Raw genomic sequence first — 27736 nt, 5'->3', positions numbered from 1 at the left:
AGTGCTTCCAATCCAGCGAAAACCCTGAAATTAAACTGACTTCTAACTTCCAGGGGTCCTTCCGCTAACTTGCCAAGATAATTTTTCTTTGATAATTTCCAAGTTTTTTTTTTTCCTAAACTACTTTTGAGTCGTTGCAAATTTGGCAAAGTTTCATAACCGATTCGTGCCTACAGGCATTCGTAATCTCCTTACACAAGCAGCACTTTCTCGCTTGTCTCTGAAACCCACTTGGCTGCCTCATGCACTAATCTTACACTCTAATACAACTGCCACGCTTCAAAACCAGTCACTTCCTCACAATATAATTGCTTTCAAACTTTTTAGATTATAATGTTTTTGTATTTCTTTGTTTCACAGATGTTTTAGTTGTAGAGAGTGCAGATGGAGGAAAGTCAAAGATTCAACTGGCAAAGATCAACAATGGTTGTTTCTTATGGAATAATATTTATTGTTAACATTCAACATATTTTACTTACAGATACTTTGCCTAGAAGTTAACCGTCACTTCACATCAACTGACAGAACAACACGTCGTAGTCCCAAAAATAGAATCAGAAACAAACAAACGAGGAGAAGAAATCCCACCGAACCATGACCTCATGCACCAATTCACCACCAAATTAAAAAACAGTATGGCAGTTCAACTGGTTGTAAGTACATTGTGCAAATACAGACTCACCTCATTAAAACAAGTAACAAGACTATGTAAAAAACAGTAACTACTGTAGAAACGCAGGAACAGCACAGACTTAAAATGTCTGCATACGCCTGTTGTGTTTTTCTTATGGAACATCATAAAAAGGAAACATCCATCTTTGCGGTCATTCAACATGCAACTGATCCCCGTGTGTGTCTCTCTGTTCCTCAGTGGTTTAGCGATGTGTGCAGCGCTCAGCGGCACTACTGTCCAAAACGTGCAGCCGAGGCTTCGGGTTGATTGGTGCCCTTGTGTGAATCGTTGCTCAAGGCTACGGGGAAGGAGGCGTCTTCAGAGAATTGCAGGATCCTCCCTGGCTACTTCCTGTGGTCCCCTGGTACTGCACGGGGGAGTCAAGCGGAAACAGCAGTTAGGTCTGTGCAACGCATGTGCAAGAGGATCTCCTCTCACATAGACACAAAAACAGATGCACGGTCTTTTTTCGAATGAAACCAGAGCCAGATTTTTCAAAATGCCAGCTCTTCATTTTGGAACCTCTAAACAAATGTACTCACCACCTACAGAGCTTTGAAACGGGCAGCAGAACAAACAGTGAGTCTCCCATTTCAGTTGAGACGTGTGTGTGAAGTCAGTTTATTTATGTATTCCTTCAATTATTGGAATGGACTGCTCTGCTTTGACTGTTTTATGTGCCAAATGTGAACAAAGACGAAAGCTTTAACAGATAAAGTGGCTTACTTGACAAACAAACATGTAAATAGATCTATCAGCATGTTAGATCTACAGCTTGAGGATAAAGGGCTCGTGAAGACGGAACAACTCTGACTGAAATTAATTGGGCGGAAGTAAGCAATAAATGTGGTTTCTTGAAGCTCCAATGAAGATTTCAAAGGACTGTATACTCTAATAGCCCAGAAGAAACATAACAAGCTCAATTTCCTCTGACTCGCGCTGTCTCTTTGTATTTTGCAGGCGCAGACCTTTGATGTGCTCACAAAGACACAAAATAAAGCAATTTTTCAAGGCTGAGCGAACAGGTCGGAGCGACCAGCCTTCAACTTCTCAGTGGGACTTCCACTTCTCCGCTGTCAAAATTTCACTTCTAACGCCTCTCTTAGCTCGCTGCCTCACCACTTTTCTGCAAATCACAGTTAATCTTAGGTTTTTCACAAGAGTAGATTTTTTTTGCGCTTATTTTAATTTTCCCAAAAGTTTAAATAGGTGACCTGCCCACGGAGAGCCGAGTCGCTTCCGTCTGGAACCACATGTACCCACACATGCTTTGGGCTGAATCACGTCAGAGCTTGGCAGCTTTAATTCCCATCATCAGATCCAGAAATGTTACTTTTTTATTTTCTCTGAAGTCTATTAATTCAGGGCAAAGAAAGAATCGTGATAAGAAAGCATCCATCATGTTTCTGGGCTGTCCGGGCTAAAATGTCCTTCATCAAACGACAGCTAACAGCCATTTCTCTGTTAGCACTGGCAAAAATCATTTCACAGTCTCATTGTAACAACACACTACTGTGTCAGTGAATACTAATGAGCCCACTGTGACTTAATGACTGGGCAGTGATAAGCATTTCACTTATTCATGTACACTTTCTCTGCAGGCCTCGGCATAGCAGTGTTTTATTGCGTGTGTTTGCTATAACATCTACTGTGTAGCTCATTTTTATTGATTGTAACTAATGTCAGTCATCCATTTATCTAATCTTATTATTCCTTACTGTAAATGTTTAACATGGCTTGTGCAGAAATTGTTGGCAGCATTCTATTATTTATAGTATATATGTGTGTTTTGTTTCCTCTACTGAATACTCATACTATAGTATGAGCTGCAATTACCTCATTTCAGCATAAAGCAAAATTAATCTCCTCAGTATTTTTTCCTGTTAAGCTACATTTTGCATGCTCTAACCTTTTTGTAACATAATCTACTTTGTAAAACACAATTTTGAATCTTCTCTTGACTGAATAATTAATTGAATAACTGTAACTGTATAAAAAGATGGATGACGTGACAGCTCCCTAAAAGTGAAGCCAAACCCTCTCTATCGCCCCCTGCTGACTGGCTGCAGTATAGGTCATAAAGCCCGCCTCCTCCATGTTAACAGATGGGACATGAATCACACTATAAAATCAAAAAACACGGCAAATAAATGTTTCTCAAACAGGTATTAACATGTAATTAGTTATTTGATGCTGTAAAAAGGATGATTGACAGCCCTGTTGACGAATACGGCTCCTGCAGCCGATCTGTTCCCGATTAGCAGAGTAGAGGAGGAACAGTGAGAGGAGACGTAACTAAAACAATCACTACAGTCATTGAAGTTTCCATACCTGTGAACGTCTGCTTCAGACCGGCACAAGGAGCTATTCTGCTGTTACATACGCCGACGTGCGGGATCCTTGCTGTTGTTTTCGGTTACATAAGTGTGTGTTTTGGTTAGCAGAAGTGGCTACAGCGCAAATCTGTACTGCGCAGTTCTGGCTCCAAATGACGCCACCATTGCAAAATGGCAGCGCCCATCATAGGGGCTATTTTGGCTTCAATTTCGTACAATGAGAGCAGATGGAGACGCGTCATCCATTTATATATACAATCATTGAATCAGACCCATAGCTCTGTTAATAGCAAATTAAGACCATCTACCATCTTCCTTCACTCGTTCTTAGTTAGACTTTGCTCTAATGTTTGGTCAGTAGCAGCACATTCCTGCCTGAGGGCCACAACCTGCATGAGGTTAGAGCTACATAACAGTTTTGACAGCCTTAGTCGCAAAATCTGTTTTGCAAAATTGTGTGTTCATGCTCCAAATCTGGTCAGTCCTCATGCATGCATGCATGGAAACACATGTCACAGTAGAGTCATCTCACCTCAACGAGAGGATGCCAGTGGGCGACAGGTTTTCGAGGATATGTGAGCATTTCACTCCAGTGGTCTCGACCGAGGTTGTCTGCATCGTTGCCAACTCGACACACGCCAATGACCTCATTATGGCCTACACTGTGGGTGCACGGAGGGAGAGGGAGAGAAATAATGTGATCACGACCGACTCTGCTTTCCAAAAATAATAATACATGACATCTCAAGTGTGAGAAGCAAACAGACTGAGACTGTCAAAGTATGTAGGAGACAGAAACAGAGTTTATTAAGTTATTAATGTGCCCTTTGAAATATTCTATCCTACGTGTCCTGAAGCAATTAAAAATGCTCTGACTTATTTTAAGCCAAGTTAAAGCTTCTTACCGGTCATAGTCCATCACTGCAATCAATAGGCTGATCTGCTCTATATTTTCTGGAGGGACATCAAAGACAATGGCCTCATTATAGACCGGGTTCAAAGTGTTCCTCTTAGTCGATGTCTTCCTCTTCTTCAGTCTGCGGCCATCACACATGAGGGACACCTTCACATACGGGTCTGTGAAAGGGAGGGGAACAGAATGAGATTTAATTCACTTTCATGCGGGGTACCAGTAAGGATCAGAAGCTGTGAGCACGAGCAGTTTTTAATTACCAGATGCACCGGTGATATCCATGGCTTTTAGATTGCGAGCCTTTATCATGGTGATGGTCAGTCTGCCCGCGGTGGGCAGGTAGCAGAGCGAGAACATCAGATCCCCGAGGTCCACATTATCCTGCAAGAAACACAGAACATGCTTACTCTACCATGAGCTTTATCCTTGATTATATAGCCCTGCTTTTCCATGCAAGTCTCTATTGCTTTTATACTGAAGAAAGCGCATTGACAGTGAAAAAATAATGACATTACTTTTGGCATAACTGCTTATCACACCAGCCAAGGGTGGAAAATAATAACATGTCCAGCTGACATTTGGTTACAGAGTTCAACCATGTTTCTGCTAAGGAAGAGCCTCTTCTGTCACACCGCACAAATAAAAGCCTCCCACATTTCAGCCAACATGGCGACTTCTGTTCAGCTGCAGAGAGGCAGAAGCTCTCTTATCACTTGCTCTTAAAATAACTCCACTAAACATGTGAGAACCGGGAAAGCACACAAACGTGTCTGGTGAAGACAACAACTCCTACAGTAGAGTCTCTTGCTGATCCTGTGGTACGTCAGGAAGGTTGTGTTGCTGTTTTGAGTCAGGTACCATCTGCTATTAAGTTTCAGGGCAAGTAATTGCAAAGGAAAGCCTGGTGAGTTTAATCAGACTGTGATCATAAAACCTGGGAGCTCAGAATCGATGGCATCACGTTAATTTAGTGGAGCTGCTCCATTAACTGTGACTGAAACAGGTAGATAAGTGAAATGAGCTCGATATCGGTGTAAAGTCCGATTGGTATTTCAAGCAAGCTTTCCCCCTCTTCTGTGCTCTGTCTCAGATACAACTGAGGAGTGTAATTTAGTCTTCTCGAGCTGTACAGCAAAGCCAGGTTCAATGTGTGCTCAGTGCTAACTGCGGTTGAACACTTGTGCCTGTAGAGACGAGACAAGATATTTATAACAGTAAGAAAGACAGATATATTGGCTATCTGCTAGTGGGAGAGATCAATGGCCTATGACATTTAATTTTTGCAGCAGGCCTGAGGTAAGTGTCTCACACAATAAGTCACTAGGGGTGATTTGCAGCGAACCCAGACACTGATATGTTGGCAGCAAGCCAAGACACTTAGACACTACAGAGTGATCGTTCAGTTTAATAGAACCTTAATGTGAGAAATAAAGAATATCAAAGCTTTTATAAAAGTGATATAAATATATTTTAGCCCAATTGAAGTCAGGGCTAATTTCTTAAAAACCCAGATTTGCAAGGTATGACTACCTCTAATGTGCATAATAAGATGCATGTGTTTAGGCTTAGCAGAGTCTGACGAAGTTAAATTAAATTGTAAGTTAATTATAAAAAAAATAGGTCTGGATAACAATCATGTTCAAAGCCTTTCTTCCTCACACACAGACACACACACACACACACACACTCTCTATTTTTCTTCCTTTCTTTGAAAGTCTTTCCTACAGGTTCCTCTCATTTGTCTGCATTGCTCAGCACGAATGTCCTCTTCTTGGATATAGCTCCAGCTCTCTTTATCTGTAATGGGTGGTTGCGTGTCAGTGTGTGTGTGCGTGTGTGTTAGGGAGCTAGGGAGAGAAAGAGCTGGAGATTTCTCTTCCTCAGACCTAAATTGTATCTTGTCGCGGGTTTTTTGTATAAATCAGGATCAAGTATTCATCCAGACGGTGGTATAAGGCATTTTAATTTCCATGATTAATTAACTGACAACCTCTTTAAATGTGTTCCACAACCCAGGAGGATCCTGTGGGCCTCACATGCATCATGGTCTTTGTGCACACAGGTGGGAGGAGATAAATTATCAGAGTGTTTCATATGCTTCAGATCCCTGATAGGCAAAACATTGCACTTATTTGCAGGCCAAATGTCACACTGCAAGTCTCTGATAATCAGGCTATATCACAAATGTTATCATATAGAGTGTTCTTGTCTATGTCCTTTCAAATTAAAAGCCAAAACCAACCAAACCAAAAATAAGACATTTAAACGGAAAACATCACATGACAAATAAAAACACTCTATTTTATCAATCTGGTTTAATTGCAGAGCTAGACGAGCCAAATCTGGCATCAAAACACACCATATGTTCAACCCCACTGGCAATCATCACTTAATAATGAGCCTTTCATTCCTATAAGTCGGTTCATCTGTCCAGTGATTAAGACAAACGGGCTCCTACCTCTGTATCCGTGTCCAAAGATGATTAGCTTGTTTCTCAGGGCACGTGTGGAGCATGTGTGCAAATGCATTACAGAACCAGCCAGTGTTAGAGGCTGTGTGTGCTGTGTGTGCATGTGTGTGCATGTGAGCCGAGCAGTGCGAAAAACTGAACAGTGTGAGAATTTGAGAGCTCCAGATACTGTGAATCTCTGGCTCCCATCACCACCTGTCACATACCATTCTACTCAAACAGTGATTAAAAATCAATAACAAAGCACAGACTTGCAGCACTCCTCTCCAAAAAGCAACCTGAGTTTGAGAGTTTACACCAAGAAAATATCAATACTTTGGTCAATATCTTATTCCCCTCAAGTCTCTATCTCACACACTGACAGGACCGATATATTCACGTCATTCTCTTGACATGCCCTCCTCAATCATCAGTTTTTCTGAAATATTGGTCATTTTCTATAAATGTAGAACTAAGATCAACTTATGATGAATTAAAGAAGACCGTCTTGATGATTCAACTCTTTTCTAGTGTCCTTATTAGACATAATGTTCCATCCATCCATCCATCCGTCTATTTTCTTCCACTAATCCGGGGTCTGGTCGCTGTAACAGCAGGCTCTACCAAGCAACATTTTCCAGCTCCTCCTGGGGGATCCGAGGCGTTCCGAGGCCAGGTGGGATATATAATCCCTACAGTGAGCTCTGGGTCTACCCCGGGGTCTCCTCCCAGGTGGTTGTGCCCAGAAAACCTCCACAGGGAGGCGCCCAGAAGGCCTCCTAATCAGGTGCCTGAACCACCTCAACTGGTTCCTTTCTATGCGAAGGCGTAGCAGCTTTACTCTAAGTTCCCTCTGGATGTCTGAGCTCTTCACCTTATCTCTAATGCCTCTCTAACACCTGGCTTTTTTGCTTAATGGGAAAGGTTACAATCTGCATTCAGACCAGGGTCAAATGACTCTGAAGTAGACCCTGGTAATTATCGCATCGTGTCTGATCGGCATTGATGGGAACACAAAATCTGTGTCGACACGCTAATCTCCGCCCCCTTTCCGGCGCGATGCTATGTTCCGTCTGTAACTTCAGCGACTCCTTGTCATCTCAGCTACAAATTCAACCGATCTCGGCCCAAGCAGCGCTCCAACATCGTTCCAAATTTGCCGGCGCCGAGTTTGATAAATAGACTGAATGAGTAATAGATACAATAAAGACCTAACCATGTGACATCTTCACTGTTTACTAACCCTGTATCGGGCGCATTTGTGACGGCAGATGGTGACGCAGCAGAAAAGAGACAGAAAGCAGGATACCCCACTGGCAATGGGAAAAGAGACCATTGGCATCTATACTCGAGGTCTGAAAAACCTGTGCTAATTTCAGTGGGAAAAGGGTATAGGGCTGAGCTCAGACACGTCAGCTCATTTCGGCCGCTTCTATCCACGATCTCATTCTTTCGGTCACTACCCAAAGCTCATGACCATAGGTGAAGGTTGGAATATAGATCGACTGGTTCATTGAGAGCTTCGCCTTAAGAGTCAGCTCCTTCCTCACCACAACGGTCCTGTACAATGCCCGCAATACTGCTGACGCTGCACCAACCTGTCTGTCAATCTCACAATCCATTTTACCCTCACTCGTGAACAAGACCCAGAGATACTTCAACTCCTTCGCCTGAGGCTCAAACCTCTCTTCCCACCCAAAGGCAGCAAACCACAGTTTTCCGGCAGAGACCCATGGACTCAGACTTGGAGGTGCTGACTCTCATCCCAACCACTTTGCACTCCGCTGCAAACCGCCCCAGTGACTGCTGATCAGAATCGGTGTTTATTGCCAAGTAGGTTTACACATACAAGGAATTTGTTTTTGTGATTTTGAACTACAATAAAATTAAGTAAAAGCTAACAGAACCACATCATCTGCAAAAAGCAAGCATGCAATTCTGAGGTCCCCAAACCGGACACTCTCCTCCCCCCAGCTGCGCCTTGAGATCCTGTCTATGAAAATCCTGAACAGAATCGGTGACCAGGTAGACATAATGTTGGTTTGATTAAATGTTTAGCAAAATATTAAGGCCTTAGCTTTGGAGATTAGAGTAAATGTTGGTGTATATTCCTCTGATCTGCTTCATACAGTCTCTCCCCTCTAACAAACTCTACTGGCGAGGCCACTCTAGCTGCAAAGAAGCACACTGAAATATGCATGTGCTTGTCCGGCCATTCCCCATGGTACTGGCTGCACACAGTGCAAGGTCATGACTTACTAGCAGGCAGACATTACCATAAAAGAGCACAGGCAACATCCTCTTTATGTGTGAGGACTGTTGTTGCTTGATTCTTCCTTGTGAAAGGTCAAATATAATTTGAAAATAGCTTTCTGTTTTTGACCACAGAAGGTGTTGGAATGGACAAGTAGTCCCCATTACAGTGTTTCACTGTCTGTAGAGTACTCTGTCAAGTTGGTGCCCCTGTGAATTGAACTCCGAGGGCTCACAAAAGATCAAGCCTGCGAGAACGAATGCTACACACATTGTGACCCTAGATCTATCAACAAAAGATTTATCGGAGTTGAGTAAGTGCTACAAATGTACTTCAACAGCTATGCCTGATTAAAATTATCTTAAGGACACATTTTAAATCATGATCTCCATGCAGCTGTCTCTAAACTCTTCCATTTCCAATGTGCACATTTCCTATTCATATACTCATATGAGAATTACAACTCATATAGAATATGAGTATATATATACGACTTCTAATGTACTCAAACCCAGATAGAATTTGTTTGGTTGGTATCATGAAAGTGGGGCACAGCTGCTGACTGTCTGGACGCCAAGTCGGGTAATGATGGCTGTATGTATATGGCTCGTACTCTGGGAAGCCAAAGAACTGTGTAGGTCGAAAACTACATGTACAAGTCCATGTGTAGGAAGCTGTTAATGTTCTTCAACACATTGTTTAAGGCTCTCTGCATTAAACCATTGGCAAGCAGATATTTGCTGCATCAGCAGCCTACACAACACACGGATATGCACCAAAGCACAACTTTGAGCTCAGTCACACAGTGTAGAAAAATAACAACAAAAGAACACAAGATGTCCATATGTAAATAAAATCAAATAAAAATAGATTAGTATTCATCAGGGGCAGTAGACTGTACGGACAAATACACAAGATTACTTAAATGGAAATTTCATGGATCTGTTCTTTACTTGTATTGATTTATGTAAGTTTTTACTTTATCCGCCCACTTTTTAACACAAATCTCTATACTTTCTACACCTTATATTTTTAAAACAGGCTTGTTAGCTTTAATCCATCTGAAGGCATTCTTGATTATCTTTGTTTTGCATCATTTTTTCACCACCTTCCCAACGTCGCCTGATTTCATCATCTAATTTTAAACACCCATCAGAGCGCATCACACACAACAGACATAACAAGATCAAAAAATAAAAGACATATCAAGAATAAACGGAGAAGAGACAAACTCAACCATTGAAAGAGGCAGTGAATGTGATGTCTGTGATTGACTGGAAGAAATTGTTGCATGGCTGGAAATTTAATAGTCTCCCAAATATAATGTGAGGTTCAGTAAGCTTTGCAAAACTCAACATGAGTAAAATGTCATTCAGAGGGATGCTGTAACTTTTATTCTGTGAGTAAATATTAGGGCATGTACTTTTTCACTTTTACTTCAGTAAAGAACTATAACACTTCTACTTTTTACTTGTGTATTAAAATAAAATAAGGTAAGAAAATCCCTTTTCCTACTTTTGCCAACCCCGACAAATGCATCACCCTGGATCATGCAAAGTCAATAATGATCTTTAAAGTCAAAGTAATCTCGAAGATCTCAGTTTCGTTCTCTTTGGTTATAAATGGTAATTGCGGGAGCACACTTCCCAGATATCCAGACAGTGTCGCATGTGTGACGTCCACGGTTGGCTCCGGTTGTTACTCTTGATTTTCCTCGCTGACAGTCGCTTTCCTTTTTAGACTGTTTGCCTTCATCTGAGCGTCGAATTTGTTTCTTTTTCTTTGGATTTTCACTTATTTTTGAAGTTGTATCTGTAGTCATCGATCTTTTCTTTGTTTGTTCAGCCATAGTAGATTACTGTTTACTTGCAACACTTGTAGAGACTGGAAAAGCAGCCGCTTAGCTCCGCCCACCCTCTCTGGCAGACCAACCACTGCTGGCTGATGGAAAACGCGTCACTAACTGGGCCCCACTTGTGATTTTTTCTGTGAAAGTCGCACACAGTCCATGACAATACTATATACTGAAAATGCAAAGTCTTTCATCAGTGGCTCAATCACCGTTGTGTTAACTCATTCAGCGATAAATTGTGACTTAACAGACATTTATTTAAATGAAAGTCTTCGAGATTATCACTTAAAAAGCAGAAATGCGTAAAGAATGCTGTCATCCCGAATAACTTTCTGGCACTGACAAGCAACTCAAAAGCCCAAAAGCTATCACGGTAGACTAGGTCATCATAACCAGCTGCCTGACTGAGCGCTCCTGAATTGCTTTGTATCTTGTCAGTTGTCTGCAATCATCTGTAGCTGCCTTGCAGGTGCCTTCTTTCGCTTTCCTGAGATATTATTTTTTAGGTGCATCAGGAGCGTTCCCTTTACAGTTGGTCAGAGACACAGGAGTTCGAACTCAGGCATCCACCGTTATTACTGCGATCTAAATTGTATTATCTCGTACAGCATCTCCTACTGAATACTGTATTTTCTATAAGTATTGCCACAAGCATTTTGCATGTTTTGCATAATGGCCAATCGTAAGGTGTGTAGTCATGTATAACCCTATGAATGTGTTCCTCTGCCATAAGAGAAGAAAACATGATACGTTTTTGCAGTAAGGAAATAGACTGTGTTAGTGAGCTAACCATTTACAGTGCAGCTTCATGTAAATTCACCACTGTCAAAATATGTTCAACAGCTGCTTTTCAGATTTATTTCTGCTCTGGTAAACCAAGACTACCATCTGTCCACTATAAATGATACACGATGAAGCAGTTAGTCTGAATTAAAGCTTGAATGACAATAAAAATGAGCAAATAAATAAAGTGCTGCTCCTCTTACAGAGACGAAAGCAGAAAAATGTGTGAACAAGTTTCAAGCTTTTTTTTACAGGTTTGTTTCCTCCAGCTTAATTGCATCAACAACATTACTACAGTGGCTTTATTTAGCTAAGACTGACAGGTGGATCAGTGATGCACACAAATTCATCTTATTAAGGGACAAAGCTCATTACACTGAAATGGCTGCGATGCAGACGAGTCATTTGCATAAGCGGTAAGGAACAGAGCTGCAGGAGACAAACCTGGACACCAGCTGAGGTAGAAGATGCTTTGCTTTTAAGATACACAAGAGACGGACACGCACAGCTTATTGTTTTACTTAATTAAACCAGGTAATTGCTTTAACAGTCCAGAATTATGTCAGTGTTGCAGAAAAAACTACAGCTTTATCTGTGGTCTTCTCTACGGGGATCGGGCCATCAGTTCTGTCGGTTATGATCAGATTGTACTCACTAAAGATATTTATAATATTTATGAACGATTGGACAATAACATAAATAAGTTAAACCAGGCAACAAACCCAGACAGGATGTAAACAAACCCCACAAGTTATTTGAAAGAGTAAACAGAGGGGAATTATATTCCAAGTACCCATTGTAAACATTTATTGCAGTTTGTTGACTGACTGTTTGCTATCTTGTCGGACCTATTTTTAGCCATGTTGCCATGTTTCAACCAAGATCTGCTCAATTACCCTGGCAGGTAAACTGTTATCACAACAGATAACTGAGGGCTGGAGCCATGGGAATTTAACCCATGTTGTAAAAAAAACAAAGTTTTCCTTTAAATGGCTGTGCTTCATTGATCCTGCTTCACTGACCTCCCTGGGATAAAAGGACCAGTTGGCAGCAATCAATGGCAGGGAGTCTTATTAATGCTACTTTAGCAATTCATGGTGAATGGATCATTACGGCTATTTAAGCTGACACACTGAGATAACTATCAATGAAGAAATCACTTGAAGAATACACGCATAAATGTTTCACATTACCTTCATTAAGCAATATATTCGTTAGATATCAGCTATCAGTCTAAAAACATTATGAAGAGCTTTGGCACTACCAACTAGGGATGCACGATATTATCGGCATGTTATCGGTATCGGCCGATATTGGCTTAAAAATGAACTATTGGATATCGGCCAACACGCCAATATCCGCCGATATAATTAACCGATAAAATAATGGGCAGCTGCATACTTGATTAAATGCCCGACCTCGGCACAATGTCCCCGACGCGAAGAAGACCTGCGCTGCGCAGCGTGATGACGTCACGTGTGTCTACCTGCAGCATGAGAGAGTTAGAAGCCAAAATGTGTGGAAGTTTTTCAAAGTGTCCGAAATAGATAGCAAAACTGCTACTTGCAATGGCTGCTGAGCTTCCGTGATGCGAGGAGGAGCCAAGGCAAAGTCTTTCAACGCTACAAACTTGATTTACCATCTCAAGACCCGTCACCCCGACCGTTGTGACAAATGTAATAAAATATCACCATTATACTGTACGCTAATTCCAATACAGAAGAGAGTTGATGATCTCTGCAATTAGATGTGCAGGAAAAAAATATCAGTATTGGTATCAGTAATCGGCTAAATGAGTTGTAAAATATCGGCATATCGGATATCGGCAAAAAATCCAATATCGTGCATCCCTACTACCAACCCCAAATATGTCCACACTTTGCAAAAGGTCCTCGCACCCAAGATGTCAAATTTATAAGGGTCCTCAGTAAGGTAGACAAACAAGAACACACAGGCACACACACACACACACACACACAGGCACAAGCAGTCACATAGTCGATAAAGTAACATGGCAATGGGCTTTAAATCCTGTTGACCTTTAGTTACTCTCACCGTGGATTTAATTTACATATGTTTAAAAATGGGTGGTCCCAGCAGAGGGCACGGATTTTAGATAAGTGGTGGTAAATGCAGTAAATGTGTTGCCTAATGAAAAATGTTCTTCACCTCGTTCAGTTGACAGTAATTTGCACAGTAATAATAGTTGTTACTAAAAGAAGGGATTATGTTGAGCACGTATCTCATATAAAGGAATTAACCCCAACCCTTAGCCTGCATCTACTGCGTGTCATTCCTTTAGACTAGTAAATTGCCACAATATTTCTTAGGTACTGAACACTTAAAAATACATTACACAAAGATCGACAAAGCAAACGAATAAACATTATTAAACAATACATGTCACTAAAATGTATCATTGGTAAGGACATGGAAATCCTGGTGATACAAAGGAGACCTATTCCTTACTAGCTGATTATTTCATTTGTTAAGGGCTGACAGCTCAGTGTGTTTAAAAAGGCAGTCAATTTTATTTTAACATTTCTACTGTCAGTAAGAGACAGTTTGAAATGAAGGATCCACATGTAGACCAAAAATGTATTTCTCTAAAGAGTTGAAGCCAATCTTTCAAACTAAATAAAACCCTCATAAACCCTTTAATATTACATAGGCCTCTGTGGTAATAATTCAAAGTTATATATTATGGCAAATCCATATCTAAGTGTACATGACATCATCTTGAACGCAAGTGCTGACTCACCGTAGAGATGTACTGGATTTCCCGGCACAGCCTTGTCTCCCTGGGGAAATCCGCCAGATCCAGGAAGTTGTCCACAACCACTTGGCCAATTATGTCATGGCGTGAAAACCGGTCGAAGTCATAGACACTGAAGTGCAGCTTACGTGTGGGAAGCTCAGAGTACGCCACAGGAAACAGGAAGACCTCATCAAACACAGGGTTCAGCGTCTTGCGGTGCACCTTGGTCTGGTGTTTGGTCATACGATCAGGGAGCAGGTAGATCTTGACATAAGGGTCAGAGGTACCAGAAAAGTCCTTGGCTGGGAGGTCCTCTGCTTTGTGGATCTTAACTATTAACTGTTCGAGGTCGCAATCAAATTTGAGGATAAAGTTGAGGCGCCCACAGCCCCCGCCTCTGCGACTTCCTTCCTCTCCTTCCAGGGAGCGCTGTTTGTAGAGCTCAGGTTTTAGGCGACCGAGGCCAAGCCCCATTCCTGTGAGGGAGTCCTGCCTTTGGAACTGGGCCACATTGAAGTCTGGGTTCGACAGGTTCATATGTCTGCGAATGGTTCCTGTTCTGTGGGCAGTGGAAATCATTAACAAAGATCGTTATACAACATCAAATTGAATCAGATAAGTCATCCAAGTATTTACATCCATATTAGACAAGTCATGCCCAGTGTCAACAGTGTGTGTCAATGGAAGAGGAAGTGTGCCCTATAAGTAGCAAGGAAGAACTTAGGGATGTGGTAGTTGGATGGTGCATTGGTGGGTAGTGACGTGCTCTCTTGGCCAGGTTCATGTCCTTTCACAAACTTTCAATTCACATTAGTGTTTTATGCTGTGTTCCAGACAACTGGGAACTTTAGAACTTCCCAGTAGAAATTTCCGACTTCCGAACTGTGAAGTCTGGAACCCAGCATTTATCTGACCTCCGACAACAAACATTGCTCTGGACCGCCATTCAAAGTTGGAGTTCCTACTTGTGAACTTGGAGCATATTAATCTACCCCGACTTCACCTTTGGAAGTCGGAAATTCCTACTGGGAAGTTCTCAGTCACATAACCCTGTTCACACCTTAGTCTGAAGGGCTTTATACACTGCCAGTTCAAGGAGGGATTATTACGCCTCTGTTACGTTTCGTCTTCTATGTAGAACGCACGGAGGCATATTGGGGGGGCGAAGTCGTTCCGCCTCTGAGCCGGCATTGGAGGTAGTAACAGAGGCACAATAGAGGCGAAACGGTGTCTGTGTAAACTGCAGAGCCGGCAGGGCGGAACAGCGCTGTGTGAGTGTGTTGTTGTTTGCACCTTGCGCACGTTTTGCCTCCGCAATGCTGGAATGCCATTTAAAAACACACACTGGGGCGGCTTTACGCCGGGGTTGCGTGGTACAATGTAAAATGATAAAGGTGGCATGACGACGGAGCTTCGTTGTGGTGCTGAGGCGGAACCGCAGTTTGAAAAGGACTATATAGTCATCAATCAATCATGAGCTGTTTGTACACATGAACTCCAGACAATCTCAGGACAGTCAGGCCCATACTTGCCCTCTCACACATGAAGCATACAGTGAGAGATTGTCTGTGTGCAACGACTTCTAAACTACTGTAAATGGTGTGTTTGGTTTTGATGAGGGATGAGGCAGCGTGGTGGAGCTTGCAGGGGGAATACTTTATAATGGTTTTAGAGCTGATATCACTACAACATATAGAAGGACTTCCAGCAACATGAATAGAATCATCAAGCTGCCCACATGCTCGCTGTGAACAGCCTGGACTAGTACCTGCTGTGTTCAAACATCGGCTCATTTTGGCATTAAACGGATTCGTACTAGGGGGCTGGCAGGTTAATGTCTGGGTCACCTGATTTAGACATTGGCTTTCTTACTTGCAGACCTTCCTGGTAATGTCTGGATAGTGCAGTATTTGTGTAAAAGGGCCTAACCTTAGATGTACCACAGTTGCCTTTGAGAACAACTGTGAGGCATCAATTTGAAAAGTGTTTGAAACAGTTTGAAAGTCCAGTATTTCTGACTAAGGCAAAGAAATCTACAAAATCTTGTACTCACCCAATTTCAGACATGGAGTGACCGGAGGGTGGAGGTTCAGTGGTCTGTCTCTGCATACGAGGGTTGGTGTGAACCCCATTTTCCCGACTTTTAGTCTGAGCATCAAGTGGGATGTCTGGAGATGTGTGACTGATCTTCATAGCTGCCTCTGGTGTGGCCATGACCACAGGTGGTGGTGATAAAGGAGTCACCGGAGCCTCCACAGATACCTCAGATGCCTGCAGAGTCGGCTCTCTAGTGATGGAGCATTGTGACGACTCACGGCGGTTGTGTGCCGGGGGGTCCACGGCTGTGTAAACTGGCTGCCTGGGTGCGAGCTGCGACGGCAGTGGGCTCATGGTAGGGTTGAGGTGCCCGTGAGGCTCCTTGGTAGTGGGGGACAGCCCACGCTCCCTCCATGGTATCCAGCAGAGCTTCCAGGAGACAAAGAGGGAAACCCCGAACAGGGCCAAGCCACAGGCAGTCACAACCAGTGACAACAGACTCACCGATATATCTGAGAAGGTGACAGAAGAGCAATGAACAATTCTGAATGAAGAAATATATTTACCATAATCATAATTTGCAACTTTTCCTTCGAAAGTGCGAAACATTTCATTATGATGTTATTACCACTCGCGGGTATTTACCATTCAAAACACTGGATTCATTAAAACACTGGAGGAAGTTTTCTGGTGGATTTTCTCCTCTTACTTTCTGTTTTTCTTCCTTCCTCACAAGATTAATTAGGATTAACTACATTTATTTAATTGTCTTCTGGAGCCTCATATCTGCCTCCCAAGTGGAATGAACCCTATGCTGCAATTTGCAGGAGTCTGCTGATAACAGAGGAGGAAAAGTGTGTTGAAACAAAAGGAGCAGTAAATGCCCGTTTACACAATCCTTTTGAAAATTACAGTGTCAATGGGTTAAGCTGATTTTATTCATAGCAGATAAAAGGTTTTTAAAATGGAGGATTTAAATATGTTACCCCTCAACAACTGTGTATCACTGTGAGCTTGTCAGCAGCAACCCCATTATAGGTAAAAAAACAAATAATTGAATTGGTCAAATCAGAGGGAAAGGCTGGACAGCAACTAAACCTACCATGAGAAGTTTTAGACTGGTCTCAATTGTTTACTGATGCCTCTGTATGACCTTTGGTCTGTCATTCAGCAGATGGAGAGAATTTTCTGAATTTGAAAGGATTTAAAACTAGTCCAGCATTTTCATTTTCCTTCGTCTTTCTTAACAGGTATATGTAATATGTTTGTTAAATTTGGGGGAATAAATGGTGTGACATGGCTGCATTTGGTCAATGGAGGACATTAAACACTGGGCCTTTAGCAAGGCATTGATGTTGGATTGCTGCTGAGCTGTATCTTGCCTTTGAATTAATGTTTTAAGACTTAACATTACTTGGGTAGCTCTATCGACAATATTACTATTACCAGGCAACCAAATCTGTTAGTTCTAGGCCAACTTAAATGTATGATTGTTACTTAGGAACTGTGGCCATATTACAGTTATTATTCTCACAAACTCACCGATAGATACATCAGCTCATCACTACACATCATGCAAACAGCTGTGTTTAATTAATTTACTTCCAAAACAAAAACACATGCTAGCCAGATCAAGGCCTTAACGTCAGAAGGTGTACCACTTTGGTCAACTGGGGGCGCCATAAACAACACAAGGTAGAGTAAAAGTTCCTTAAAGCTGCTTTAACACACAATTGACACAAATCAGTGAAATGCAATCTTTAAACAACATTTAAAGTTGTCAGATTTAGAAGAGAATTTGAGGCTTTGTGTAATAAAAATACAGAATAAAACACTTTTACTTCCCAAAGAGATGATTCCAGCTCTACAGCCTTGCTCAACCTCTTCTGCTAAAGCAGTGATTACACAAAGCGCACACAAGCAAATTGTGAAAAGATAACACTTTGGTCTGTTTGTAGTTATTTAGCCATGTTATAAAACCCAACCAGCCCCACCATCGTTCTGTAGTAGTAGTTAAACTAAACACATTCCAGCAGAATGTTAAGGTATATATCACCCTGAACATACAGTTATGTTAAGGTGCGTGTGGGCGAAAGCAGAAGCAGTGGCCGTGGCAGAATAAACATTTTATTGGATCATCCTCTAGACCTTAGTCTGTCAGGTAAGAGTCTATGGTTTGAAAGGAGGACACTGAATATTCCTGCAGTGCATTTGTTTACACCTGCACAGGGTGCGAGTCGCCATGGAAAGGGAGGTGAGGTGTGAACCAACAGATTCATCAAGGGCTCTCTGAATCATCTCTGTGCACAATATGTGGGTGAATAAATCCTTTTTTAAAGGATAATCAAGAAAAATGTTGCAACACTACTTTTCTAAAGTCCTATCTATCACTCTGTGCAACTAATGTTCTTTTATAACGACTAATCAACTCATTTAATATTAATTACATTGTTAAGGGTTTACCTAATTATTACCATTTTACCCTTTGTATGTGTGTAAATATATATATATACATTTTTTTTTTCACTTCAAAAGCTTACTTTATTTGATTAAAACCCATTTCTTAATCGAGGCGATGACTTTTCCTTTGCACCTTAACTGGGCTTGCACATTGTTTAAGGTGATGTTATTTGTGTTTGAGGTTAATTACCCACAAGCTCTCCACTGACTCCCAATTATGGGCTTGGGGCGTCGTGCTGTGTGAAAATATCAATCAACATCAATCACTGCAAACATGTTAAACATGCCATTAGTTATGCCATTGAAATAATGCATATGTGCAATTGTTATCAATTAGCTGAAGTGTAAATCTGGCGAAGCATTGTTAAGTATATTTGTTGACTGATTAGGCCCTAGGGTGTCTGGGATCCAAACAAGAAAATAGGATTAAATGCCACTTGGTAATTTTACATAAGGCATGGATAAACATCTTGAGCTTTACATTCTGTGCCAGTGTAAGAGTTTTAACGAACCATCATTCATTCCTCTAAAGAATCAGCCATATGCTCATATCTAAAGAATGAAAAAACAAAGATGATGATCTGAAATACAAAGTAATGACTTTCTGAACACTGCCATTTAGTATTGGCAAGTCACGTGCATGTTTCTTTTGCTGTTAAAAGTTCTATGAAAATGTCTTTTAAGAGATGAATGTTTGTGGTTTCATTTGAAGCTGAAGACACAGAGACGGTCCAGATGAGCCTTTTCCTGAACTACTCATATCAGCTACTAGACTTCATCAGAAGAGTTTAAGTCAGTATATACGTAGGTCACATTACAATAACGATGGAGCACAATTTATGAGATTATTTTCTAACACTTAACACACATTTTACAGGATGGTTACTATAATTGCACAACAACAGGACGACAGTAGACCTTAATGCAGTTCAAAACTTGGATAGCTGCTATCTACAAAGTTTGCATGCGAGCGATAGTTTCCATCTTCATCGCATCTAATGTCAAGCAGCACCTTTCAGGCACATGCGCTCGGGCTAAAATAGAACAGACAGTCACACTGCAATTAAAAGATAATGATAGTGGGATGAAATAAAGAGCAGGACAAAAAGTGTTTGAACCTAAAGGGGCTTTAATACCAGCCCAGCCCAATAGGCCATCAAAAGCAAAGCGTACATTGGTTGTCTGCACTGTAATTTTTCCTGCATGACATTTCACAAGTGTCCTCTCTTTTTATTCCAGTCCACCTTAAAGACCGTACATAGAAAAGACAGACTGTAATTATTCCTCCTCTCCAAACTGACTGTGCAGAAAAAAGCATTTTTAAGTTCAGCCAAAGCTAACATGAGGCTTCTGCAGTCTGAGTCAGACAAATTAAATGGGTCTCCTCCAAAATTATGGACAGCGTTTGACAGTGTTTCCTCACTGAGCTGTAGCCGAGGGGAAACTAACACAAAGAAGGCATTCGCTTCTAAAAAAAGACAGTAGCCACTTGATTTCACTAAGTCAGCATCGTATCAGCTTTGTCTCAACTATGTGATGCATTTTTGTATGGAGGAGGATGGCAGAGCTGCAATCACACACCACTAGTATGAACAAGAGGAATGATCACAGCATTACAACTACCACATGCTGTATATTGTCATACATAACACTTGATCATGTATGACCCTGATGCTTCACATTTTGAAGTTGTGTTTCACATAATTGTGAAATGTTCCACCATCTGAACACCATCGACCCTCAGTGAAGACGCTGTAATGCATGGTGATTGTTCTTCTATTCATTTATATTCTTATGTAATTGGACATTGTTTTACTATAATGTTAATATCCGTGTGCAGGAAACAACTGCTGCGCAGCAACAACTGTTGTGGGAGGACAGAAATTGTAGATGAAGGTGCATCCTATTTTTAACTTTGTAAATAAAAAACCTGTCCAGTTGATGGTTTATGCATCGTTGATCTAATTAACCGCCTATTTATTGTGCCACAGAGTAGCGATTGATTCAGTACATTTTAAGAAGCTTTATTTTGTGCACCACAGTCTCTGCTTTTAACCTTTCTTTGTCTAATACTGTACTGATGAAATTCACTGCATGGCTGCTGTATTGTTCACTTTCATTTTTTCATGGAATATCTTCAATCTTGGCTGCACGGTGGTGCAGTGGTTAGCGCTGTTGCCTCACAGCTGGAAGGTTTCTAGTTGGAACACCGGTTTGGGACAAAGCGGGCCTTTCTGTGCAGAGTTTGCATGTTTTCCCCGTGACTTTTTAAATGGCATCAGTCTGCAGTTACATCCTGACCATGTCTATTACTGGGTGAGCTGAGCTCTGTGCTGACTGTGCAACAGGCGATTATCTGCCTGCAGTGAAACAGTAATAAATTGAATGTATTTTGTGTCCATGTATGTGTAGTCATTGCAAATGAACATTTTGATGGATTTTGTAAGGAAAAATAGATACTCAAAAGAAACTAATTAGTGTATAATCCATGTAATTACTTAAATCATGGTGATGAGTCACATTATCCCATTTCAGTTGAGACACTAATGGCTGCTTCCTGAATAACTACCAGCACATTATGTTTCAGTGCCAAAACAGCAGAATTTCAGAAATAATACAAGCTGATAGAGTTTATTGTAGTTTAAGAATGATAAAATTCATCCCTCCATCTATTATCTATACAGTTTATCCTGTTCAGGGATGAGGGGGGGTGGACCCAGCTGTCATTGGGCAAGAGGCGGGTACATCCTGGACTGATTGCCAGTCAATCACAAGGTTGACACTTATACCCCTTTCCCACCTAAATTTAGTGCGCCGACGCAGGTTTTTTCAGACCCAGAAAGACCCACTAATAAATGGCGATTGTCTCTGTTCCCATTGCCAGTGGATTATCCTCCTGTCTTTTCTGCTGCTTCACCGTCTGACGTCACAAAACACGCCGGAGACAGAGTTAGTAAACAGTGAAGATGTTACAGTGGTTAGGTCTTTATGGTATCTATTACTCATTCAGTTCGTTTATCAAACCTCGGCACCGACAAATTTGGAACGATGTTCGAGCACTGCTAAGACGGAGACGGGCGGAATTTGTAGCTGAGATGACAAGGATTCGCAGGAGTTACCGACGGAGCATAGCATCGCGCCGGAAAGGGGACGGAGCCGAGGCGATAATGACCCTGGTCTACTGCAGAGTCATTTGAACCGGGTCTGAATGCCGATTGGAACCTTTCCCACAAAGCAAAAAAGCAGGGTGTTAGCGGGTGTTAGGGGTTTTTTTGACCAGTGGGAAAGCGGCTATAGAGACAGACAACCTTTAACACTCACATTCACACCTGTTTAAAGCAATTTAAAGTTATCAATGAACCTAACGAGCATGTCTTTGGACCGTGGGAGGAAGCCGGAGTGCCTGGAGGGAACCCAGACATGCACGGGAAGAACATGCAAACCCCACACAGAGGCCCTCTTTGTCTGAACCGGGATTCCAACAAGGAGCCTTCTAGAAGTGAGGCGACAGCGCTGACCACTGCACCACCGTGCAGCCCTATGAAATTCCTTTTAACCACAAAGCAAGAAGACATTCCTCTAATGGTGGCTTGAATAAAGAATCAGCATGGACAGAAACAATGGTGTATTTATTGTACGAGCTGACATGCTTGCTGTTTATCTTTTCATTGACTACCTGACTTTGTGAAGAGTTTGGATAAGCGAAGCAGTCCGTGATTTCAAAAGAAAACAGTGGCCAATTTTTTTTTAATGGGACAGTAAATTCTTTCTTATGGAGCCCCTGAGTGGACATACAAAGCAAAATAATGTCAGCGTCTGCATGCACACAAGACGTAATTTGTTCCAACCGTTTGATTAACTTGTGGGCACAAGGTACAATTTGTTTCAATTTTTGTTCAAGTTGCAGGGATGAGATAAGTTTTAATTAAAAGAGTGAGCACAACAGGCCAACCTTTCTCCCTGAAGCATTAAGCCGTGGATCTGCTTCAAATGTAGTTAAACCAAACTAATTATGTTAGTCATCGTAATGTAAATCATCCTGGAAAGAGGACCGAGTTTGCAAACACTGTAGGGGCATGTTGTAATTTACACTTCCAGCTAACAATGGTGCAGCCAGTTAGAACTGACGTTGTATGGCAGTTTGTCTCGCTGGACCTGTAATTCATTTGTCAGTGATTTGGTGATTAGCACCTGTTGGCGAGTAGCGTTAAAAAACACTGGAACAATTTAAGTCGGTTCATTTAGCCTAGATTTCCCTATATCAGCCTCCTAGCTTCTGTCAGCAGCAGGATCAGCACTTTGGAGCACTCAGCCCCTCAGTCACGACAGTTGTGCTGTTATAATGCATAAAGGTGGCAGTTGGCAGATGGGGTTTGTTTCTGATGGTTGACTATTGCAGATTTTTTAAAGGTGAGGCGTATTGGCTCTAATAACACGACAGGTGGGAGCATGTATTAAAAGCGTAAACCGCAATAAGAGTTTTGACAATAATGGTTCAGGTTTCCGCATTACCTATCTCCCAAATCCAACAGCACTGCCTAATGCAGGACTGGCTGCGTGTGTGGGCGCTGTCATAAGACCTCGCACAGGAACTCAGACAAACTGTCCTCTCTGCGCTCTGAGATTCTGTGAATACCAGAGTATGTGTGATTTGGGAGAATAATGTGGAGAAAGTGAGGGACTTGCCATCTGAGGACACCGAGCCCACAGTTGGCTTGGCAGGGCGCCCGAGTGCCTGTCAGAGAGAATCTATAGACATCTGGAAGGATTCAGAGACTGCATCACAACAAAGAGAGTGAACCAATTTTAGAGCACAAGACCTTTAGAGGTGGAATAGTGTAGGAGGCGAGCAAGTGCTGAAAAAGCAATATCTGGACTTCTACCTCTGAGAAGCTGTTATTTGCCTTAATCATACCGCTCTGTGAGTAAAATCTGATTCACACAATTAATGGGAAAGGCTTCGTTTTCTCGTTGTAGCACAGTCAATAAACAGGGTGCTCACAAACAGCGTGAGTTGTTCTAATTGGTTGTAGTCAGGGCCCCGACTACTGCTGGTTTCTGTTATCAGAGGACGTGAGCCCACTAAGTAACACGTTAAATCTATGTTTATAACAAATGTAAAAATGACACATTTTGGTTTTAAGGGGGTTATGTGCTGGATTAATGTCTTTGCATCATATTGGATGGATGGGAAAGAGGATCAAAATAATGCAGATTGACATCTTAACATATTTGCAAAATTTCGGCTTCACCAATTTGAACCTTGAACAATGGACTAGATTAGACTTGCGACCACTCCAAGCTGCTTTTACACTACATGCCACATTCACACACTGATGATACCTAAAGTGCCCAACTCTCAACCAGTCATCACACTCAAACACCAGGAGCACCAGTAGACTGAGGGAGCTGGAGATCGAACCGCCAACCTTCCGATTGAAAGACAACTGACTCTACCACTGAGCCACAGCCGCCCCAGTCTAACTAAACTAAATCAACTTTCCTTTTCATAATTGCAACTTAGATGTTGACGTGATTGCAGTTTCTAACTTAATAACTGGCACCTATATGAACTTTGATATGACATGAACGCAGCATAAATGTTTGACCAACAGAAGTGATTTCCGTGCGTGTGATCTTCACTGTGATGTTTTACGAACAGATTCCAGAAAGTCTTTCCAAGAAGTAGTTCAGCTCCTTAAGCCATGATTCCCCCAATTTGTCATTGTTTGCATGTTGGGCAGAGCCAGGATAGCCATCTACCCCTGTATCCAGTGTTTGTGCTAAGCTAGGCTAAACAGCACCTGTCTCCGGCGTTATATAGAGCGGGCAGATATCAGGGTAGATTTCTCATTAAACTCATGTCATTCACAATATCCCATAATGAGTGTTTAATAGCCGCATGCAGTTTGATCACGATGTGAAGAGAGAGGAATATATTGATTAATGTTTACCATGTTCTTACTTGTTAATTTATTTCTCTGGTTATCTTTCTGCTACCAGACATTTCCATAAATTTCCATTATAAATGGGTTTTTACCAAACTGGGTTTATAAACTTGACAGTTTAATATTGCGTGTCATGTCAAGAATGTCCATCTTTAATCTTCCTTTAACCACATCCTTTGTCATTTTATTATGGGTGCTGCCATCTCGCTGGGTGACACATGTCAGCTGCAACTGAAATTAAACCTCATAGGCAAGACATCCTGATAGCTAACTCCACTACAGCACCTACTATAGCTATTCCCCTTTTCAAAGTGTCAGACGAGACAGGATGGGTCTATGATGGATGAGGGAGAGAGGAGAGAGCTGGGAGATTAGGGAATCGAGGAAATAAGGAGGAAATAGGACAGAAGGGTTGAAGAGAAGGCAGAGAGGTGCAGCAAAAAAAAAGGAATGGGGATCCATAAATGGGTTTCATGTGGTGCAGAATTATTGATAAGAAAGCAAACTAATGGAAACATAATGAAAGAGAATGAGTGGGTATGTGGAGGAGTGCAGTTACTGTGCCTTCTTCACATTATCTCCCTCGTTTTTTCCTCTGCACACACACCGACACACAAACATACACATTAACACACACTCATACACGTGCACGCATTCCGATGGAGATGGTCTGCCTAGGTGTTGGTAATGATGAAACGTGACTCTGTAGTCACATTAATTCTTCACGTGTGACTGATTGTCGCCTTCGCTTGTCAAAAAGCCCTCTCTCTTCTGCATTACAGTTCCACTTAAAGTTCAGTACAGCCATTTAGTACACGCTTCATGTTTCCCTTCAGGGTTTAAGACGAAGAAATAAATCTGAGGTAAACTTTCGAAGAAGTGAGGTACAGTATTGTGAGTGAGCCACGATAGTAAGTGCTGCCGGCGAGCGCAAGTACAAACGCTCCTCATTCAGGAAGAGGAGAGAAGCCTGTGCGCCCACTTTTACACGATTTTTCCGTCTTGAATACGCGACATCACTATCGGCATCTGTGCACATGTGTGAAGGGAGATCTGGGCTGTTACTACAAGCTTGCAGAATCCAAACCTGCCGACCAATTAAAAATGTTAGCTCTCCGTAAAAAGAAGAGGCTGTAGCTGTGCAGGCGCAATCTCGTTTCAGGATACATTACATAATTTAGGTGGGTAATTACTCTGCTAATTAAAATGCTGCGGACTGAATGTTAAAGCAAAGGATATTGTGAAAGCACTTTAACCAATCGCCTGGACCCCCTGCTGAGTTTTGGACGCACAATGTCCAATAAGTCAGGCGCGTTTACTTCAGTTTAATGAAACGAAACCGGTTAATGAAGCGTGCACATGATGCCTCACCTGAATCCGTATAGCGTGGCCTGGCGAGGTCTCGGAAATAGTAGATAAAATCAAGGCAGTGTTCATTCTGCACTTCCCCCTTCGAACAAAGATCTGACAGGAGTTCAAGTGCCTTTTGACAAATCTCGTCATCTCTGTCTCCAGGCATTTCCCTCCAGCATCCTTATAAAGGAAGGGTCTCTTAGGCACCAGCACACCACTCCGCCCGCCTGACAGTCACCTATTCCACGCTGCTCAGCACGGCTCTAGACCACGCATCCAGCGGCACGCCTACCCACACGATGGAATCTAAGGAGGCGCTCTGTGTTAGGAAGAACAAAAAAACACTAGTCCAAGTGATCCGGAAAGCAAGTAGCGTTCCCAACATGTGGAAATTAAAGAGTTTTAATGTCAAATTGAGTCAAACCGTCCCCTCACGCTGCTGCTGTGGTTGGAAGCCACCGGTTGAATCCAGGCATCGCCACTGCGGCGCGTTGCGCTGTCCAGGGTGCTGAAATGTGCGCGCTTCAGAGCCGGACTCTCGCTACTCTTTGCACCGAGCTGTCCGTTCCGTCCGATTTCCAATTTCTTTACGCCTGCAAACCGTATCAAGCTCAGGAAAAGTTGAACAGAATTTGAGAGAGTACAGAGAGAAATAGCTGGATTTGGGAGCAGTACTACCTGTAGCAAACGCCGAACACTTCTCCGCTCCCACGAACCTGGTGTGGTCTCACGTGCCTGAACGCGGCCAATCAGAGGATGACATGATTTTTTTTTTTCAATCTGTAAAATCATTAATTTTTCTGAGATAACACAAGCTTCACACTACTCAGAATCCTCCCACAAAATGCTGCATATGTGAGTTCAGAGTGAAACAACTTAAAGGAAACCATTAAAAAGAGTATTATTTTTTCAGTGAGCATTTCACGTCGTGTTCCTGCAGGGACAACCGCTGCTATGTATTCATCTGCAGTGACATCCATGATTTGTCTTGGCATACACTGAACTAATGAGAAATTAACACCGCGCATGCCCAGAGCAAAAAAGAGATTGAGGGCGTTTATTTATCCCCCTGTCTTTATTTTTTATTGTTCCTAATCGCTTCTGAAGAACTCGGGGCATAATTATAATGAACAGCTTCAGATATTTCTCATGGGACAATCAATGTCAATATCTCAGAGTGTTGGCTTTGTTATGCTGTCATTCCTGTTGTGCAATAACTCAACCGATCAGTAAGTAGTCTTTCTAAAGGCACACACTCAGTTACACTTTCATTTCAGTTATTGACAAGCTCAATAGTAATGCAGAGGCTCTGCGTGGTTGCAGGGTTTATATCATTACACTTGTGTGGTAATAGAAGCCTGAATGGGTGTAACACAACATAAGTGGAACAAGGCAGTCTGTGACATACATCATACAAATACATAGGGTAATCTATAACTGAGATATAATCTCTGGTATGATATAAAGAGGTCATTTGATGTAATGGGGATGTATAGAAATTATTAATGAGGTTGCTGGAAAGAAGAAAGTTCCGAGAGGCCAGCCAATAAAGAACACTATTTAACACTATATAACACAATTTCCTTGTGTAAATACTTTTTATTAATGTGTCAGAGCTTCAGGATCGCCCATGTTTGCTGATACTTTCAAAAGGGACAAACCGAAAAGTAATTACTGTGAGTAGAGGCATGGATGAAAACCTGACAGATAAATGGGTATGTTGGTGATTTCCATGCTTGCTCCACAAGAACAAAGAGCCCAGCAGTCATCTCCCATCAAAGATAAACACAACTTCTAATGAGCTGTGCCTTTAGTGAGTTTATCTTGTTGCTCTCCTGTCTTGTAGATGATGTATTGCGCTTTCCTTGTTATAATGAGAGCCTAGCAGGCATCCTAAAAGATATAATCTTCACACTATGA

General features: G+C 41.9%; 1 protein-coding gene across 2 annotated transcripts; it reads right to left on the bottom strand.

Moving 5' to 3' along the window:
- Positions 1 to 435: 435 nt before the first annotated feature.
- Positions 436 to 26506, bottom strand: syt9a (synaptotagmin IXa). Of its 2 annotated transcripts, XM_069662545.1 has the most exons (7): positions 25835 to 26506; positions 16072 to 16567; positions 14022 to 14577; positions 4183 to 4303; positions 3915 to 4086; positions 3542 to 3671; positions 436 to 1040 (listed from the first exon to the last, which is right to left on the bottom strand). In XM_069662545.1, the coding sequence occupies exons 1-7, from the start codon at positions 25980 to 25982 to the stop codon at positions 972 to 974; spliced, it is 1692 nt and encodes a 563-aa protein (XP_069518646.1). In that variant the 5' UTR covers positions 25983 to 26506; the 3' UTR covers positions 436 to 971. The 2 variants fall into 2 exon arrangements, with proteins under 2 accessions (XP_069518646.1, XP_069518648.1); XM_069662547.1 differs by lacking the exon at positions 436 to 1040 and having other exon boundaries at positions 3533 to 3671.
- Positions 26507 to 27736: the final 1230 nt, after the last annotated feature.

Source organism: Semicossyphus pulcher, unplaced genomic scaffold (assembly GCF_022749685.1).
Source record: "Semicossyphus pulcher isolate SPU_LCO1_2020_fin unplaced genomic scaffold, fSemPul1.0.p SCAF_1, whole genome shotgun sequence".
In the NCBI taxonomy this organism is placed as follows: domain Eukaryota; kingdom Metazoa; phylum Chordata; class Actinopteri; order Labriformes; family Labridae; genus Semicossyphus; species Semicossyphus pulcher.
This window is presented reverse-complemented; position numbering and strand designations above follow the sequence as displayed.